Source organism: Gossypium arboreum, chromosome 8 (genome assembly GCF_025698485.1).
Source record: "Gossypium arboreum isolate Shixiya-1 chromosome 8, ASM2569848v2, whole genome shotgun sequence".
Taxonomy (NCBI): Eukaryota; Viridiplantae; Streptophyta; class Magnoliopsida; order Malvales; family Malvaceae; genus Gossypium; species Gossypium arboreum.
In genome coordinates this window covers 6007685-6025037 of record NC_069077.1, presented here as the reverse complement: position 1 = coordinate 6025037, position 17353 = coordinate 6007685, and the positions used below count along the sequence as shown (strand labels likewise).

At 33.2% G+C, this 17353-nt stretch overlaps 2 protein-coding genes across 4 annotated transcripts; one reads left to right on the top strand and one right to left on the bottom strand.

Annotated features, from left to right (window-relative positions):
* Positions 1 to 3672: 3672 nt before the first annotated feature.
* On the top strand, positions 3673 to 8073 carry LOC108464147 (ethylene-overproduction protein 1-like). The gene is given in 5 exon segments (XM_017764266.2): positions 3673 to 4267; positions 4269 to 6055; positions 6245 to 6536; positions 6614 to 6923; positions 7408 to 8073. Coding segments are annotated over 5 exon segments (2820 nt in total). The 5' UTR covers positions 3673 to 4072; the 3' UTR covers positions 7644 to 8073.
* A 311-nt stretch (positions 8074 to 8384) lies between these two features.
* Positions 8385 to 12722, bottom strand: LOC108464148 (inactive receptor-like serine/threonine-protein kinase At2g40270). 3 transcript variants are annotated; one of them, XM_017764269.2, is made up of 10 exons: positions 12567 to 12722; positions 12132 to 12294; positions 11900 to 12038; positions 11338 to 11409; positions 11109 to 11252; positions 10866 to 11006; positions 9954 to 10492; positions 9497 to 9687; positions 9283 to 9415; positions 8385 to 9177 (listed from the first exon to the last, which is right to left on the bottom strand). In XM_017764269.2, the coding sequence occupies exons 2-10, from the start codon at positions 12250 to 12252 to the stop codon at positions 8579 to 8581; spliced, it is 2079 nt and encodes a 692-aa protein (XP_017619758.1). In that variant the 5' UTR covers positions 12253 to 12294; positions 12567 to 12722; the 3' UTR covers positions 8385 to 8578. The 3 variants fall into 3 exon arrangements, with proteins under 3 accessions (XP_017619758.1, XP_017619757.1, XP_052873937.1); XM_017764268.2 differs by having other exon boundaries at positions 12132 to 12286; positions 12567 to 12721; XM_053017977.1 differs by having other exon boundaries at positions 12132 to 12326; positions 12567 to 12719.
* Between the last annotated feature and the right edge of the window lie 4631 nt (positions 12723 to 17353).

Genomic DNA, 17353 nt, shown 5'->3' with positions numbered 1-17353 from the left:
CCTTGTTCTGCTGTCTGACAGTTCTGACCCTTCTTCACTAAAAATTAATTATCTCTTCATACAGGATTCAAATAATGTTCTCGTTTGTTTTTCTTAAAAACAGACTTATTCATAATTCTATACATATAAATTTAAGCCCATAATTATTTTTATTCAATTTTTTATGATTTTTCAAAGTCAGAACAGGGGAACCCTAATTCATTCTGACCTTGCCTCACAAAATTCATTATATCTCAAAATTTACAAATATATTGCTTACACTATTTCTTCTATGAGAAACTAGACTCAATAAGATTTAATTCCATATTTTTTTCATCTTCTAATTAGATTTATAAAATTTATGGTGATTTTTCAAAGTTAGTCTACTGCTGCTGTCCAATATTGTTTTAGTGTAAGCTGTTTATTATCATTTTTCTCCTAAGTATTTAATAAATAACAATTTCGTTCCTACTCAATTAGCCTCTCAATTGAGCTGATTTTTCTCAATTAACACTTTATTCTATCACCTTAAACTTGTTTACAACCTTTAGGAATCAAAATTTCAGCAATAGACTTTAATTCCAAACATTTTCACAATTAGGTCCTAAAAATCAATTTCTATTGAAATTACCTAATAAAATCATCTCATAAACAAATTAAAGCTTTAATTTCATTCTATTTCATCATAAAATTACAGCACTCAACCATGGTGATTTTCAATTTCATCCATGAAATCAAAAACTAATGAATTTAATAGTAGGACCTAGTTGTAAAAGTCTTAGAAACACAAAAATTACAAGAAAAAGGCAAGGATTAACTCACTTGGTGCAAAAATTATGGAATACCAGCTTAGAGAACCCTCCTATGGCATTTTTAGCTGCTGGAATTGAAGAGAAATGAAGAGAAATCTAGATATTTCCTATTTAGTCTTAGTTTTATTTAGTTAATTTTGCAATATTCCAATTTTGCCCTTAATTTATCAATTTTCCTGCTGATTTCATGCCCTTGGGTCCAGCCCAAATAAATTTTAGGTCTAATTACCTTTTAAATCCTCTCTCATTAGACACTTAAGCTATTTAATCATCCCATCCACTTTTACACCTTTTACAATTTAATCCTTTTTATTTAATTAACTATCCAAACATTAAAATTTTCTAACGAAATTTTAATACCACATTACTAACATTTCATAAATATTTATAAAATTATTTTCGACTCGATTTTACGAGATAGAGGTTCCGATACCTTATTTTACCCAATTTCTTCAATAATTTCTTTTTCTAACTAACCACTAAATCAGTAAAATTTTTCTATCAATATTTTCATACGATTTTCCTATCATATCAATTTTCATGCAAAAATATTGAAATAAATTTCTCTTTAAATCGAATTTGTGGTTACGAAACTACTATTCCGATAACCTTGAATTTAGGCCATTACAATCGGTGAATCAGGTTTTATTAAGAGGGGTGAATTAGTAATTCTAAAAAAAATTGCTAAGGTGGTAGAAATGATGGAAAACTTAAACACAATGATTTATATTGATTCAACCCCAATTGTCTACTTCCACTACTTTAGCCTCTTCTACCAAATATTTTCCTAATTCACTAACTTGAATTGATACCTTTCAAGAATAATGTATAGCTTTTATGATCTTTATCTTTTAAGAATTTTTTTTACGATATTTATAACTTTTAAAATAAATTTTATAATTTTTATTTTTTATAATTTTTTTCCACATGTCACGTCGTGGTTGTGATATGGGATGACTTTAACTAAATAAAATTAAGGTAGTTAACTTTAACAGTCAACTGTTAAAGTTAACGGTTAAAGGGCCTTTTTTATGCATTTTGACAGTTCAAGTAACCAATTGAATGTAAAAAAAAAAAAAGTAGTGACTTAATTGTTTTTTAAAAAAAAGTTTGAAGGCTTTTTACACCTTTATGCCAAAAGAATATATATATATATATCTTTGGATTTAGAACTAAAATGGTAAAATTGTTCTCATGCTCCTAGGTTTGACTTGATTGACTTTTTCTGCCAAAAAAAAAATCACGCGGCTGTATTATAACTGTCCATGTGTACTGCCACATCATACTTTAATGCCGTTAGAGCTGGTGCCTTTTTGGAAAATGGAAGCAAATTATAGGGGCATATTGGATATTTAGAAATTTTAGTTACCACATTGAAAGTTATTACTAAAGTACATGGGGTAAACATAACATTATCCCAATAATATTTGATGCACGGTTGACAAATGAATCTTATACCTCATCAATGAATAATAACACGATTTCTCACCATTATATAAAATAAAAAATTATAAGAAACTTATAAATAAATATTAATAATTTTATTTAAACATAATTAAATATTAATTATAACTATTATAAATAAATATTAAAAACTCTAATGTTTAGATTAGGATTTAGACTTTGGAGTCTTATTTAAGAATAACATAATATCTACTAATTTTTGTTTTGTTTAATGATAAAGTTTTATTTATTATTCATTAATCATACATGATATTTATGCACTCAAAGATAAAGAATACTCATATATATTCTCACATATTATATACATGCAAATGTACATTAATAAATATATTTATATGCTTCATTCGAAGAAATATCTATATGCAAATATAAATATTAAAATCATAAATAAAATTTAATAAATTAATTTGGTGATTATATTTTATTTTTAAATATAAATATAAAAATAAGAAATAAAAATATTAGAATATTTAGTATCAAACTTTTCAAAATTGTAAACCAAAAGAGAGAAGCAATATATATTAGTGAATGCAAGCGATATCAATGCAATCCTAATGACTATTACGTACTGTGTGACGCTCTGTTTGCTATCATTAAATGTTGTGTGACGCTATGTTGGATTGTATAAAACTATAATTCCATGTTATCTTTATCATTTTTCAATAGGAGGATGACAAATCATTTTTTTTCTTCTGATTTTTAACTTTTTTTTCTTTTAAAAAAATATTAAATGTAACTAAAATGCTAAAAATAAGGAGGGAAAATCTGATTTGTCATTCTTTTTTTTTTTAAAGTGTTAAATCACAGTTTCATATAATCCTTCCTCGACGCAACATTAAATTATATGAAACAGTGATTCTAATTATTAATTATTCTTAAAAAGATTACGTTGATGGATAAGGATTGGGCTAATTATTCAATTTTTTTCTCTAGGCAAATGATAAGTACCAACTTTATAAATTTTGAGTGAAATTGTGGTTGAAATTTGAAAATAACACGACACATTTATTTATCTAACAGATAAACAAATTTCTTTTGTTCAAAATTCAAACCCTACAAAACTTTCTCCTTATCCTAACTTTGATTCTACCCTAACAAATTTACCATCATTCATACATCATAAATTTACCAATGAATTATAAAACTTTTACTTAGTTTTGCATCTTAAAAGTTAAGGTGATTAAGCTACCTTTGCTTAGCCTATTGATAAAAATTTATTCATTATTTGAATAGATAAAGACAAAATACATTCAACTCTAATATATGAGGGGGAGTATAGTAGTTTTACCCCAATTCCATCCTCCCCCAATGCTTACCTGGCAAAAATAATCCGGTGGGTAGGGTAGTCCCTCCAAACTGTATTGTTCAGCATTGGCGTGTGTTAGCCGCCAAATTAACCCATTTTGTTTGAGGTAACAAGTTGTATGGGTAATACCAACTCAAAACCGCCAAAAGTTTCATAATACTAATAAAAAAGCTCACTGTTTTTCCCCATCAGAAAGAGAGAGAAAGCTATAAGAATGTATCACATGAAAGAGAAACCAAACTCAAATACTATCTCTTTCTGTTGGCTTACTTCTTTTCATTTTATTTCCAAAAAAAGGAAAAAGATGCAAAATTTTGTTTCTTTAAGTTCCTGCCTTCTCTCTATTCTTGGTCATTGGAGCAAAGAAATAAGGTAAACAACAACTTGCTTAAAAATCTCTTCTCTTTCTGTCTAATTTGTTGATTTTTGAGTTAAAGGCACAACCTTTTTATGTCAATACAAGATAGGATATTCGTTTGAAGAAGTAAAGAAAAAAAACACTACCTACCATATGGTGTATTTTGTAAAGAAACTGCTTAGTCTTAAGCTAAAAGGAACATTCAAAAGCACTCAAGTTCATGCCTCGAGTCCACCAAATACCACAATTGTTAACACTATTGGCTCTTCTTCCATAGCTAATAAGCTTCGTAAAAAACAAAGAGTGAGACTCATAGGATCAAAACTCAAATCCAGTAAGGTCTGCCGTCTCAGGAGCTAAAACCATGCTTCCTTTTGGACTTCCTAAAACTGACCACCTTGAACCAACCATAGAACCTCACTTAAAACCAATTCAGTTGGTAGAAACCTTAGCTGATCTTTACCGCCGCCTTGGGACTTGTTTAGAATCAGAGAAATCATTGATATGCATTGAGCAGTACTCGATTTTGAGTAGCCTTGGCGATCCTAAGTTATTGAGAAGGTGCCTCCGTGCTGCAAGGCAACATGCCTTTGATGTGCACTCCAAGGTGGTTTTATCAGCTTTGTTAAGGTATGAGAGGAGAGAAGATGAACATGATAGTGTATCACCAATGGATTGCAGTTGTTTCATTCTTGAATGTCCTAAGGCTACTCTGGAATCGGGGTGTGATCTGAATTCAATTTATGACCACTGCAAGTGTTATCAAGAGTGTACTAACTCCGCTGATGCGCAAATCTCCAAGGAGGATGAGTTTTTGGCATTGGAAGAAGATAGTGATATCTCCTTTTGTGTTGGCAATGAGGAGATTGATTGTGTTCGATCTAAAATTGCTGCACTTTCAGCTCCTTTTAAGGCAATGCTATGTGGAAGTTTCATTGAGTCAAAAAGATCTAAAATTGATTTTTCACAAAATGGTATCTCTGTTGAGCTAATGAAAGCTGTGGATTTGTACAGTAGGACTAAGAGGGTGGACATGTTTTCTCCTAAGATTGTTCTGGAGCTCTTATCTTTTGCAGAAAGGTTCTGTTGTGAGGAAATGAAGTCGGCTTGCGATATTCAGTTGGCAACCTTTGTCAACTGTATGGAGGATGTTTTGGTCCTTATTGAATATGGGTTAGAGGACAGGGCAAATGTTCTAGTAGCTTCATGTTTGCAGGTGCTGCTAAGGGAGCTCCCAAGTTCTCTTCATAGGCCCAAAGTGATGAGGATATTTTGTAGCTCTGAGGCAAGGGAGAGATTGGCATCAGCTGGGCATGCTTCTTTCTTACTGTATTATTTCCTAAGTCAGGTGGCTATGGAAGAGGATATGGTGTCAAATACAACAGTGATGTTGTTAGAAAGGTTGAAAGAATGTGCCACATTAAAGTGGCAGAAGGCTCTAGCTTTGCATCAATTGGGTTGTGTGTGGCTCGAGAGACTAGAGTACAAAAGTGCTCAATGTTATTTTGAAGCAGCTACTGAGGCAGGTCATGTTTATTCATTAGCTGGTATTGCAAGATCTAGGTACAAGCAAGGGCAACAGCATTCAGCCTACAAGTTGATGAACACACTTATCTCCGAGTATAAAGCGGTCGGGTGGATGTATCAAGAACGATCTTTGTATAATACTGGGGAGGATAAGATTGCTGATTTGAACACTGCAACTGAATTGGATCCCACCCTATCCTTCCCATATAAATATAGAGCAGTTTCAAAGGCAGAGAAGAAACAAACTAAGGATGCTATTTCAGAGATTGACAGAATCATTCAATTCAAGCTTGCACCAGACTGCCTTGAATTACGAGCTTGGTTCTTCATAGCGATTGAGGATTATGGAAGTGCTTTGAGAGACATTAGAGCAATGTTAACTTTGGAGCCCAGTTACAAGATGTTCAATGTGCGATTAAGCGGGGATGATTTGATAGATCTCCTGAACCATAAGGTTCAGCAAGGAAGTCAAGCTGACTGCTGGCTGCAACTTTATGATCAATGGTCTTCCATTGATGATATTGGCTCTTTGGCTATAATTCACCAGATGCTTGTTAATGATCCTTGGAAAAGTCTCCTTAGATTTCGGCAATCTCTTCTTCTTTTAAGGTTAGCTTTCTATTATAAAGTTTCCATATAGTTTTCTTGAATTGCAATTCTTATAGTGTCTATGATTTTAGCAATAACTGCAGCATTGGTTCTGTTTAAAATCTTCTGTTCTGGAATGTGATTTTTCTCAGCCTTGATCCTACTATATTTGATCAAATGAAGAATACTGGATATGCATTAACATTGCAGGCTAAACTGTAAGAAGGCTGCTATGCGATGTTTGCAATTAGCTTGTAACCTTTCAAGTTCTGAGCACGAAAAGTTAATTTATGAAGGATGGATTTTATATGACACCGGCCATCGTGAAGAAGCTCTTGCTAAGGCTGAGAAGTCCATTTTGATTCAAAGGTCGTTTGAAGCATTTTTCCTGAAAGCTTACACATTGTCAGATTCAAATCTGGATCCTGAGTCTTCTTCTTATGTCATTGAACTTTTGGAGGAAGCAATTAGATGCCCTTCAGATGGTCTTCGGAAAGGACAAGTGAGTAAATCTATGCTTGGGCTCTGTCATTTGACCATCATTGTTCCTATTTGATTGTTTATGGTGATATTTTGCAGGCACTCAACAATTTAGGCGGTAAGTATGTGGATTCTGGTAAACTGGATCAAGCTGCAAACTGCTATATGAATGCCCTTGAAATCAAACATACAAAAGCTCATCAAGGTTTAGCACGCGTATACTCTTTAAGAAATCAGCAAAAAGCTGCTTATGCTGAGCTGTCCAAACTGATAGAGAAGGCACATAATAATGCCTCAGCATATGAGAACCGGTCGGAGTATTGTGACAGTGAGATGGCAAAGAATGATCTCAACATGGCAACAGAATTGGATCCACTGAGAACATACCCATATAGCTACAGGGCAGCTGGTAATTTTCTAATGTCCTTTCTCAGTTTCTTATATTTGATTCTGGTTACCGACACGTATTTTTGCTCTTTAGCATGCATGACTCATGGTTTACAAAGACTAGTTGCAAATCTGAGAAATAGATCATTGGAACTGTTTAGATTTAGTAGGAGTTCTTCCCTTAAAGTTCTATACATGTCCACTTTCCTCTATACTCCATTAGAATTAGAAAGGACATGAAGTTCTTATCTAGATACAATGTAAAGATGGAGCAAAATAAAATTGATTAAATGTCAAGCATCACCACTTTTAGAAGCCTGGTTTTCCTTCATCCAAGAGAGAATAATCTTCTTCCAATTTTCTTTTTTGATAAATTTCAGGAGGGATAACTTCTCTGTGATCATGGGTTTCTATGAATCTTTTTTCTTACTGTTTTGTTACTTCAGTAAATATATTATTATCTGAGAAATTTAATCAGTACTCACATCCTGCATTACTCTGGGTAGTGCTAATGGATGACCAAAAAGAAACTGAAGCAATTGAAGAACTTTCAAAAGCCATTGCGTTCAAGCCGGACCTACAAATGCTTCACCTTCGAGCTGCATTTTATGAGTCAATTGGTAATCTCCATTCAGCTCTCTGTGATTGTGAAGCAGCTCTCTGCTTAGAACCGGACCATATAGACACGCTTGATCTGTATAATAGAGCACGGGACCAAGCTATCCACACTCAACAAATTTAAGAGGTGCTCTTGTTATATTTATGATAGACTTGAGGAGAGAGTTGTAATTAGTAAGGAAATGAATCATGGAGTCTTTCACATAGTGTTACTTCCCTACTGAAATGATGGGGTTGCTAGAATTTATCTGCAGATGGGCATGAAAAATGAAAGACAAGAGAATTGCATGTAAATATGAGGGGTGACATAGAGCAAGTAGCCTATCCAGCCTATTCCTGGATGTTGGTTTCGTGCGACAGATTTAGGTCTACAAGGTAGTTGCAAAGGTTTAACTATGCAGGTTGAAGGGTTTAACTCTGTTGTAATCATTCCTTATAGAAAGAAACTGTATATATTGTACAAATATCATTGGTCGGAAGACTTCTCATCTAAGTTTTGTACTGTTGTACATGAACAATGTTAAAATAGGTTTAAATCTCTCTTTCAACTGTAATTTTTTGGTTCATGATATTCTTCCTCCATGTCTCAATATCTCCCCCTCTCATCAAATTCAGTCTATTTCCAGCTGCTCTCTAATGCCATTTGATTTCATGCTTAATAGAGGTGGTGAGAGAAGTGGAAGAGTTGTGATATGAATGGTCTTATTCAGATGGTGTGAAAGGTATTGGTACAGGATAAATGGAAAAGCAAAGATAATAAACATATATTCATTTCCCAAGTTGCTCTACTGGAATTTATACAATCCACTTTAGAATCAGAATGAACAAATGAGGAAAAGGAAAGGAAACAAAAGCAAGCAAAGAATGGAGAAGCAGCAGCAAATCAAGGCTCACATCATATATTTTTCTCTATGAATTATATACAAAGATTCATTTCTCTTTCCAAGCTTTTGATTAAAGAAGCAGAATCTACTTGGAACTCCGCTGCTTCGGAGCCCAACAATAGAAACAGGGAAAACAGAATGCAAATTTATTAGCGTTAAATTTCAATTTCACTGATTAACTTGGTTCTGTAGACAATATTTCAAGCTCAGCCCACCAAAGGGGAGAGAGTTTTGGAGTTGCTCCATCAGGTCCCATTGCTGTAATCTCTTTTAACTTGGCTGCAACTTCTCTCATTGTTGGTCTCTCTTTTGGATCAGGATTAACACAAGTTTTAACCACTTCAAACAATTTTTCCAGATCATCTCCTTGGAAAAATTTAAGAGTTGGATCCACCATTTCTTTCAAGGGTTGGTCCCTTTTCAAGTAGTCTGAGGCCCAGTCTGCAAGTGAGCTATTGTCTATCGAATACGGGATCCTACCAGTTATCATTTCAAACAATATTACCCCGAAGCTGTAAACATTGCTCTCTGCATCTGCTGATGGAGATTCTAAGAGCTCCATGGTAGCCGATCCCACCTTGGCTGCGGTAGCATTATTCAAGAAGCTGAAATCAGATATTTTTGCAGCATAGTCTTCAGTCAGATATACAGAGCAAGACTGCAAGTTTCTATGGGCTATAGGGGGAGTAAGCTGATGCATATGCTCAAGGCAGTACGCTATTCCCATGGCTATCCTTAGGCGCATTCCCCAGTCCAAGTGCTCAGCTTCTTGTACTGCAAGAAATCCAGATTTCAGCACCGCCTAAGCCGTATATTATGTGGCATCTATCAATAAACACTCTTCTAATGGTACAGATTAAAATGTAACCAAAGACTTACTATGTAGATGCTCAAAGAGTGATCCATTAGGAACATACTCAAAAACCATCATTCTTGTGAAAGGCGTATTTTCTTCACAATAGCCAATGAGGTTCACGAAATTCTTGTGGTTCACTTTAGACAACGAGTCTATCTGAAAGAAAGAATAAATTGATATTCATGTGAAGGCCTAAAAAGTGTTTTAAGACTATAGTTATGAATAATGTTGCGGTACCTTGTTTCTAAATTGTGTCTCTAAATTCTTTGACCAGTCTTCACGAGACGAAATCGCAGTTGATGTCACTGCTATTTCGACCCCACTTGATAAAGTCCCCTTGTAGACTGTTCCATCAGAAAAGGTACCAATTACATTGCTGAAATCCTCACAAGCTGCTTCAAGTTCTGATCGCTTGAGCTTCGGTACACCTGAAATGCAGACATCAGCATAAGAGAGTGCAAATCTGTAGGCTCACAGAGAGAGGTTGAAAGACTCCCATCTTTGTTTCACCAAGGAAAAACTTCAATCCGGAATTGAGCCAAAAGGCCACTATAGAATAGTATTTTGGTAGAAGATTCCAATATAAATTCCCTGAAAGAATGCTTGTTGGGTTCCATAATTTTTCAGCAAGTTTTACCGGGTCTGCATACACTTAGAAATTTGCAGGACGTGTTTTGTAACAGAGGAAACATACCTGTTACAAATGCCTTCTGCAGCTGCCCACTTAATCCCGTGGCCCAAGGTTTGACAGAAACCACCTTGCTATTTCGGAAGAGGATAATGCTAAGGACTGAAACCAAAACAATCAAGGAACATCCAATACTTGCAATCAAAATTGGAAAAATATGATGTTTTGAATCAGAATTCTCATTTGATATTTGCCTTGGAGTTGAAGCAGGGGAATTGACTGGAGCATTGTGTGATTGGGGTGGTTCAGAGATAGATACTGGTGGATCTACAGGAGGTTGTAAAGCTGGAGCCGGTGCTAATTCAGGTGAAGGTGAAGGTAAAGGTGAAGGTGAAGGTGAAGGTGCAGGAGTCAAAAAGATACTGGAGGGGGATTCTGAAGGAGACAACGATGAAGGTGAAGGTGACATTGAAGGTGAAAATGAGGATTCTGATGGCGAAGGTGATGGTGACAGTTGGGAAACTCTTTCATTGGCTGTCTTAGAGGGTACAAACACCTGCTGCAGCCGCCTCCCATAAGCTATATCTCCTGGCTGGGCAATATTCCTAACAATGAGAAGACACCATGAAGCAAGTAGTTAATACTCTATATAACAAACTTTACAGCATAAACCAAAAACTTCCTCAGTATAGAAGGATGTGAGAGCTTGCTACAACTTCTCAATTGGAACCACTAAAGTTATATAGTAAGTAACATAGGGAGACACATCCTATAAGCCTCAGAACTCTGGGCTTCTTTCTCTGCATATGGTTCCTTGAGCTTTCTGCTCAGCCTTTTTCTTTCTTTTTTGGCCCATGGCTGACAGAATGAGGCAAGTCTAGAATTTTTATAAGGACAACTTCTTTTTCTTCTTAAGATGGATGCATCAAAAAAGTACTCAAAGGAAGTTGATATATTGCATCAACTTTAATTGTTTACCAGGGGAAACCACTGCTTTTACAAGATGGTATAGTAGCAGCATCGGTTAGCTGATTCTCATCTACTTGAAATTCAGAAAGCATCTTAACCTCGTATATTTCAGGTGCTAGATTTCCAAGAAACTCATTGTTGTCAAGTAAACTGCATTAAGAAGAAATTCGAATAAAATAAGGTAAGGGTCTAAATAATAGCTAGAAATAAAATAAAAACAGAAATATAAACAATTTGAAAAGAGGATCATACAGTGTTGTCAAGGAGAGATTGTTGCCAAAATCAGATGGAAATGGTCCACTAAAGTTATTGAATCCTAAATCCAACACCTCCAGCTCCTTCAATTCCCCAATTTCTTGAGGAATGCTTCCAGACAAAGAGTTGTTGCGCAATATACTGCAGCAGTATATAAAGCAGAACTAAGAGAAAGGGTGACATAAAGGAGATTTGTCTAATTATAGACCAAGGATGATAAACTTACATAGATTTTAAATTCTCCAGCTTCCCAAATTCAGGTCCCAGGTTCCCAACAAGGCAAAGATCTTTCAAATTTCTGCAAGAAGCATAGCTCTGAATTCAGGGTTACCTTCTAATTAACTATACAGTGAAAAACATGGCACATCTACAGGCAAAAACCACAGGGTAGAGAGCCAGTTAACATCAACAAAATCTAAAATAAGAACATTACATGGAGCATTAAAACTTGGTTGTCTTATTTGTGTCAAGTTTTATTTATGTCAAATTCAGTTCTTCATAAACAACTTGAACATCAAACAACATCCAAAACAGGTCCATATCCCTTTAGAGAAAAATCGCTTTGAGAAAACAAAAAAGATCCTGTTTTAGTATCAAGAGCCAAAAGTAGAAATTGACTCTGCAATCTTCAACTCTTAAAAATTATTAAGCAAAGAATAGAACCTAACATGTTCAGCTATCTACCATATGCAAAGGGGATTCCAAATATTTTCATATACTTCAACAATCTCCCTGTAAAACAAATTAAAAAGAACGCAATAAAATGTGCAAAAAGAGACAAAACTCACAAAATTACAACTTTTTCATCAGAGCATTCGACCCCGAACCAAGAACACGGATCAATCTCTCCATCAATTTCCTTCCAGTTCGATAAAGAACCAAAAGGGTCACTCACCACTCTCTGTTTGAACCTCAACAAAGCCAAACCTGCACCATTTTTTTTTGCCACACAGGCAAATAATTTCTCGTAAGAACATATATAATATACAAAGAAACTCTTGTTGAGGCCTGAATAAATACCTTCACTGTTCAAAGGCGAGGAGAAGCTCATATTCTGCTCAAACAATGATAAAACCAGCATTAACAGCATGACCACCATCATCCTGAGCTTCAACCGCTCGAATCCCCAGAGTCCATACATGTCCAAAAGAAGAAGAAATTTTTCTAGCTTTTCTCTGTCAAACTTTGAGAACAATGTCAAATAGAGTCGAAAATCTATTAATAGAATAAACACAAAAGAAAATGTAAGAGAGCTTCTTGGAGGCTGCTAAATGCCATAGGCAGCTAAGTGCTAGCAAATTTAGACAAGACGAGAAGAAAGCGCGTGTGGTAGCGGCGCCACTGCCGGTGATCATTTACTTTTTTTTATAAAAAGGAAACCTTCTCGCAAGTTAAAGTCGACATTAGATAATTAAGGGGGGAGAAGAGAAGGCCAAGATACAAGACAGAACTTACGGTTTAAACAAATAGAGAAAGAGCAAATCAAGAATGTAATATTGGGTTTTGGTCTGAATCTGAGTTTGGTCTTCTTCGTCGATCAACTGTCGCTGGTGTTCTTATTTTGTCGACTTGTTGGTGGACTCACTCTCTCCATTCTTTCCTTTATTTATAGCGCCGCCCTATGAAATCTCCCTCCACGTGCTTCTCACATGCTGAATATTCTTCCTTTAATTAAATTTTAAGGGTTAATTTCATCAAATGTCCTCGAACTACCACTTAAATTTTAAATTAGTCCCTATATATTCTAATTAAGTTATCAAATATAATATTGCACCAATTAGGTTCTTTGGTCAGCCTAGCTGTTAATTTTTGTGTTAGTTCATACATGAAATGGTGCACATAGCACATGAATCAAATTGTAAACATATATATATTTATCGCAAAGATACCGTAGATATGATGTGTTAAAAATAATCTCTTAAATTTTATAGGCAATGTTTATTTTCTACATGTCAAGTCTAGGTCATTCATATGACAATTACATATGTATTTACAATTTGATTAATATATTTCAAATATGCTACACATAAAACTTGATTGATATGATACCAATACATTAAGAACCCTGATAAAATGTTTCAAAGTGACCAATTTAAAGTTTAAGACATAATTTGAGAATCTTTCATGCAATTGCCCCAAATTTTAATTTTTCTGAAAAATAAAACTTACTGAAACATTTTTTAATATTACAAAAGCAGGCTGGTAGAAGAATATTGTAGTGTTTTTTTTTTTTCCTTCTAAACCGACAACTCAACTCTGGCATGAATCCAATGGCTTGTGTTACATCCGCACATATGAGGTTCGTTTACTTCAAATATATTGGCATGGCATAGATGTGGTGTGGTGCACATGTTTATTGCTTTTTTCTTTTGAATGACTTTTCATTTTGGGGTCGAGCCTATTCAATCATAAAATGTGTACAAGAGTAATATTTCAATTTATATGGATATTATATATAACAGTTATAAATTATAGTTTCATTAATGAAATGAATAAAACTTCAGTTTTATTATATAATCATGAGAATTAAGTAAAATGATAAAAAATTACTAATCGAAAGTTTAATTATTTATTTTTAATGTGATTATAAAATACGAAAGATTAAGTATTGAATTCAAAAAGTTACTGACACCTTCTGCTAAGATTTAATACAAAATTCAATGGTTTTGAGACAACCAAACAATCCTTAAATTAATCTAAGAATCAGCCGTCATTTGTTTTTCTTACCATATATAACATTAATTTATGCCACATGTCTTTAACTTGTAGGTCGGCTATACGAGAAAGGTCCCAACATAAACAATACAAACTCATTCGCATGTTATTTCTTGCTGTTTTCTGACCAAGTTTTTTGGTGTCTGAATTATTTTAAAGGGAAAATTTCAAAACCAATATATTGGGAAATTTAGAGCTCATTTGACCCTCACTTGAATATTTCTTTTTGGTTTTTTGTTGGAAACTTCAACTACATTTCCAACGTGGCTGTCAGCTATTGAAATGTTCATTTTCATCACAATCCAAAAAAGAAAACACCAGTTCAATTCTGCCTGCAAAGGACAAGCCTTAATTACAATATATCAAGATCAATAATTCAACAAAAGTTTGCTCAAATATTACTAGGTGGTGGGTAACCAAATAATAATATATAGTGTGTATAATATTTTACAACCCTGCTTTGTATTGTGTATATGTTGCCAGGTAGATCAAATAAAGCAATCAACTCATAAAGTAGATAAAAAGGAGTAAACAGTAAGATACCTAGATATTTATATTTATTTAATTCCACTTGATGGAGTTGTGATTGGAGTATGGAGAACATGGCTTTGAAGGTAAGTTCCAAAGGTTGGGAAAGTTGTATAATTTTTATATTAGTATATATGGAAAGATGAGAGACAGAAAAAGATGTCTAAGCTTCTATGAATATGATTTGAAGGCTCAGTGTTACTTTGTAATTCTTTTTTTCTCTCCAAATCAAAATTTTCCGGGGAAAAAAAGGTCAGATGTACTTGTGTTTATAGTGGGCATACCCTTTACGTGAAGTAAAATGTTGGAAAAGTTAAAGAAAACCAAGTACAAGATTCAATAATTTAGGTGATTAGGAAATATGATAAGAAGCCATTTGGAGCACTCGCTGTGGGTGACGCTTAAATATGCCGGAAACATCGACAGTCCACCCGTACAAAAGCCAAGAATAATGGGTCTGTATTTTTAACTTAAGGTTACACGTGGAGGGCCTGAGTGACTGAACCCATGACCGGACCATCATCACACTGAGACTAACCAGGAGGGTTGCAAAGACTTGTGGGCGTGGTCGGGTTGGACTCATGGCCTGAAGTGGGCTCCGTTTTGGTTACCTTCCAAATGAGACATGACAACCTCCCCTACCCCTACGCAAAGTGGTACGATACAACCTTTTTCAAGCTAATCACTTGGTAAATCTGAATTAGGTTAAAACACCTCTTCACTCCCTCTCAATTTCAATATTGAGTATATTAGTTTTTTTTAAAAAAATTAAAATAATTTAATCCCTGTTAATTTTGAAAATGAACAATTTAGGACAATTAATCATAATATTAATGATTTTCATCAATTGTACATAATTTTGATTGATATAATAATAAATTTAGCCTTTAAAGTTTACACATTCTATCAATTTAGTATTGATTTAGCAAATTTAGCTTACAACATTTTGTGTAAATGTGTAAATGTTGAGGCTAAATTTGTTGAATTTTTTAGAACCAATGTCAAATTAACAAAATACGCAAACATCGAGAGCTAAATTTGTTATTATACCAATTAAAATTATGTACAATTGACGAAAGATATTAACTTTGTAATTAATTGTCCTTAGTTGCTATTTTTTTAGAGGGATTAATTTGCTTAATTTCAAAATTGAAAGGGGTTGGAGAGTTTTTTTATCTCTAAATTACTCACATAAATGAGGAATTTAATTTTGAAACAAAGATGTAAGAATAACTATAAAACAATGACTATTAACATTTTCTTAATGCGAAGATGAGCCGGAGATTGTTTTGGGGTTTGTGAGGAATGTTTTAGTTGAGTACCGGCGGCGACGATGATGATGATACCGGCAAGGATGAAAATTCCCAATATTTATTTCGATGGACCCTTGTACCTAGACTTAATTATAGGTTGGATTTGGGACGGGTCGAAGTAATATTTTAGAAATTTGTTTTTGTAAGTTTTTGTTTAATTTTGATTTGGATTAAAATACTAAACTCAAGTTTAATTTTTAGATAATTTTTAGATTATTTTTATATAATATAGTAAATATACTAAAAGTATTAAAATAAATATTTCTCAATAAATTGAAATTATATTAAAGAAGTTTTATATTTAAATAACATTAAAATAGTTATACAATATTCAAATAATAATAACAAAATAATAGCAATATAACAATAAAATGATAACAAAACAACAACAAAATATTAACAAAACAACAGGAAAAAATATTTAAGCTTATTTAGGTTGGGCTGGCCGGGTTGGGACTAAAAAGTCCTAACCAAGACCTAATTAATTTAGAAAATGTATCTTATTTTTTACTTAAACTTATTTTTAAGCTTATAATGTTGATGTTTATAATTTTACAGTATAAAAATTAAATGATTGATTTTTATTTTAAGAAGATTAATTTACTCCCTAACTTAAACTACAATATCTGCCAAATAATAACCTGTGAGAATGATATTTTGATGTGATGACATTCAGATCCATTGTTTGCTAAGTTCAGAGGTGCTCTTCGGCTTTCTGCTATTAGTCTGAATAACATACCAAGAATGGACTGTGCCATAACCTTGCCTTACATTGCAGATCTAAATTGGGCTTTTTTCTTGGATAGGAGGTAACCCATAACACAATGCTCGTATTATAGTTGGATTACTCGTTCAGTCCCGAAGGCTTACTTAAAATATGAGAGAGTTTAAGTAAATATATTAGGCCCAAAAAATGGGTATAGACAAAAAGTTAGGCCCGTTTAAAATATAAGTTAGGTTCGGGCTTGAACATAATCATTTTTAAGTTTATAATACTTTATATTATATTATTTTTATATATTATGTAATTTAGAGCACATTAAAAAAATAAATCTATACTAAATGTATAATATTACTCTAACATAAACATTAAAATAATATTAAGATGACTATATAAAAATTTCAATAATGTATAAAATTATTAAATATTAAAATAATATAATATAAATATTATTTTTAAAAATAATATGGATGATTTAAAATATGATTAGGTTAGTCTTTTGCAAATATGAATAAATTTGGACAAAATTTTAAATTCATATTTCAGGTCGAGTCGGACTTAAATAAATATAAAGTATATTAATATTATACTTAAGCCTGATCCAAATCCGATCCTGCCAATTAACACCTCTAACTTATACTCATCTTTTCTAACCACTTGTATTTTAACTTCAAAACATAAGTTCCAAGATTACAATTAATTTATAGAAAAAAAAGAGAGTAAGAAATATGTTAAATAAACTTTTTAACAAATTAAATACATTTTTTATTAAGGTAAAGGTATAAGGAAGGGATTGTGGAGATTTAAATCAAGAATTAATGTTAATAGACCTAAGTAATATAAGTCAATCATTAATTAAAAATTTAAGGTTTACGGCAAGAAAAAGTCCTCAAACTTTCTCAAAAAAAGTAATTAAGTCTTTTTTTTTTTCACTCAATTGAACACTTGAACATTCAAAATGTATT

Excerpts from the sequence above, each read along its gene's own strand:
- LOC108464148 (XM_017764269.2), bottom strand. The coding sequence starts at position 12,252 with ATGTATGGACTCTGGGGATTCGAGCGGTTGAAGCTCAGGATGATGGTG. Across the intron at positions 11,007-11,108 it reads AATCTCTCCTTGACAACACT|TTTACTTGACAACAATGAGT; the intron begins GTATGATCCTCT and ends TTCTTAATGCAG. Across the intron at positions 10,493-10,865 it reads AAAAGCAGTGGTTTCCCCTG|GAATATTGCCCAGCCAGGAG; the intron begins GTAAACAATTAA and ends TCTCATTGTTAG.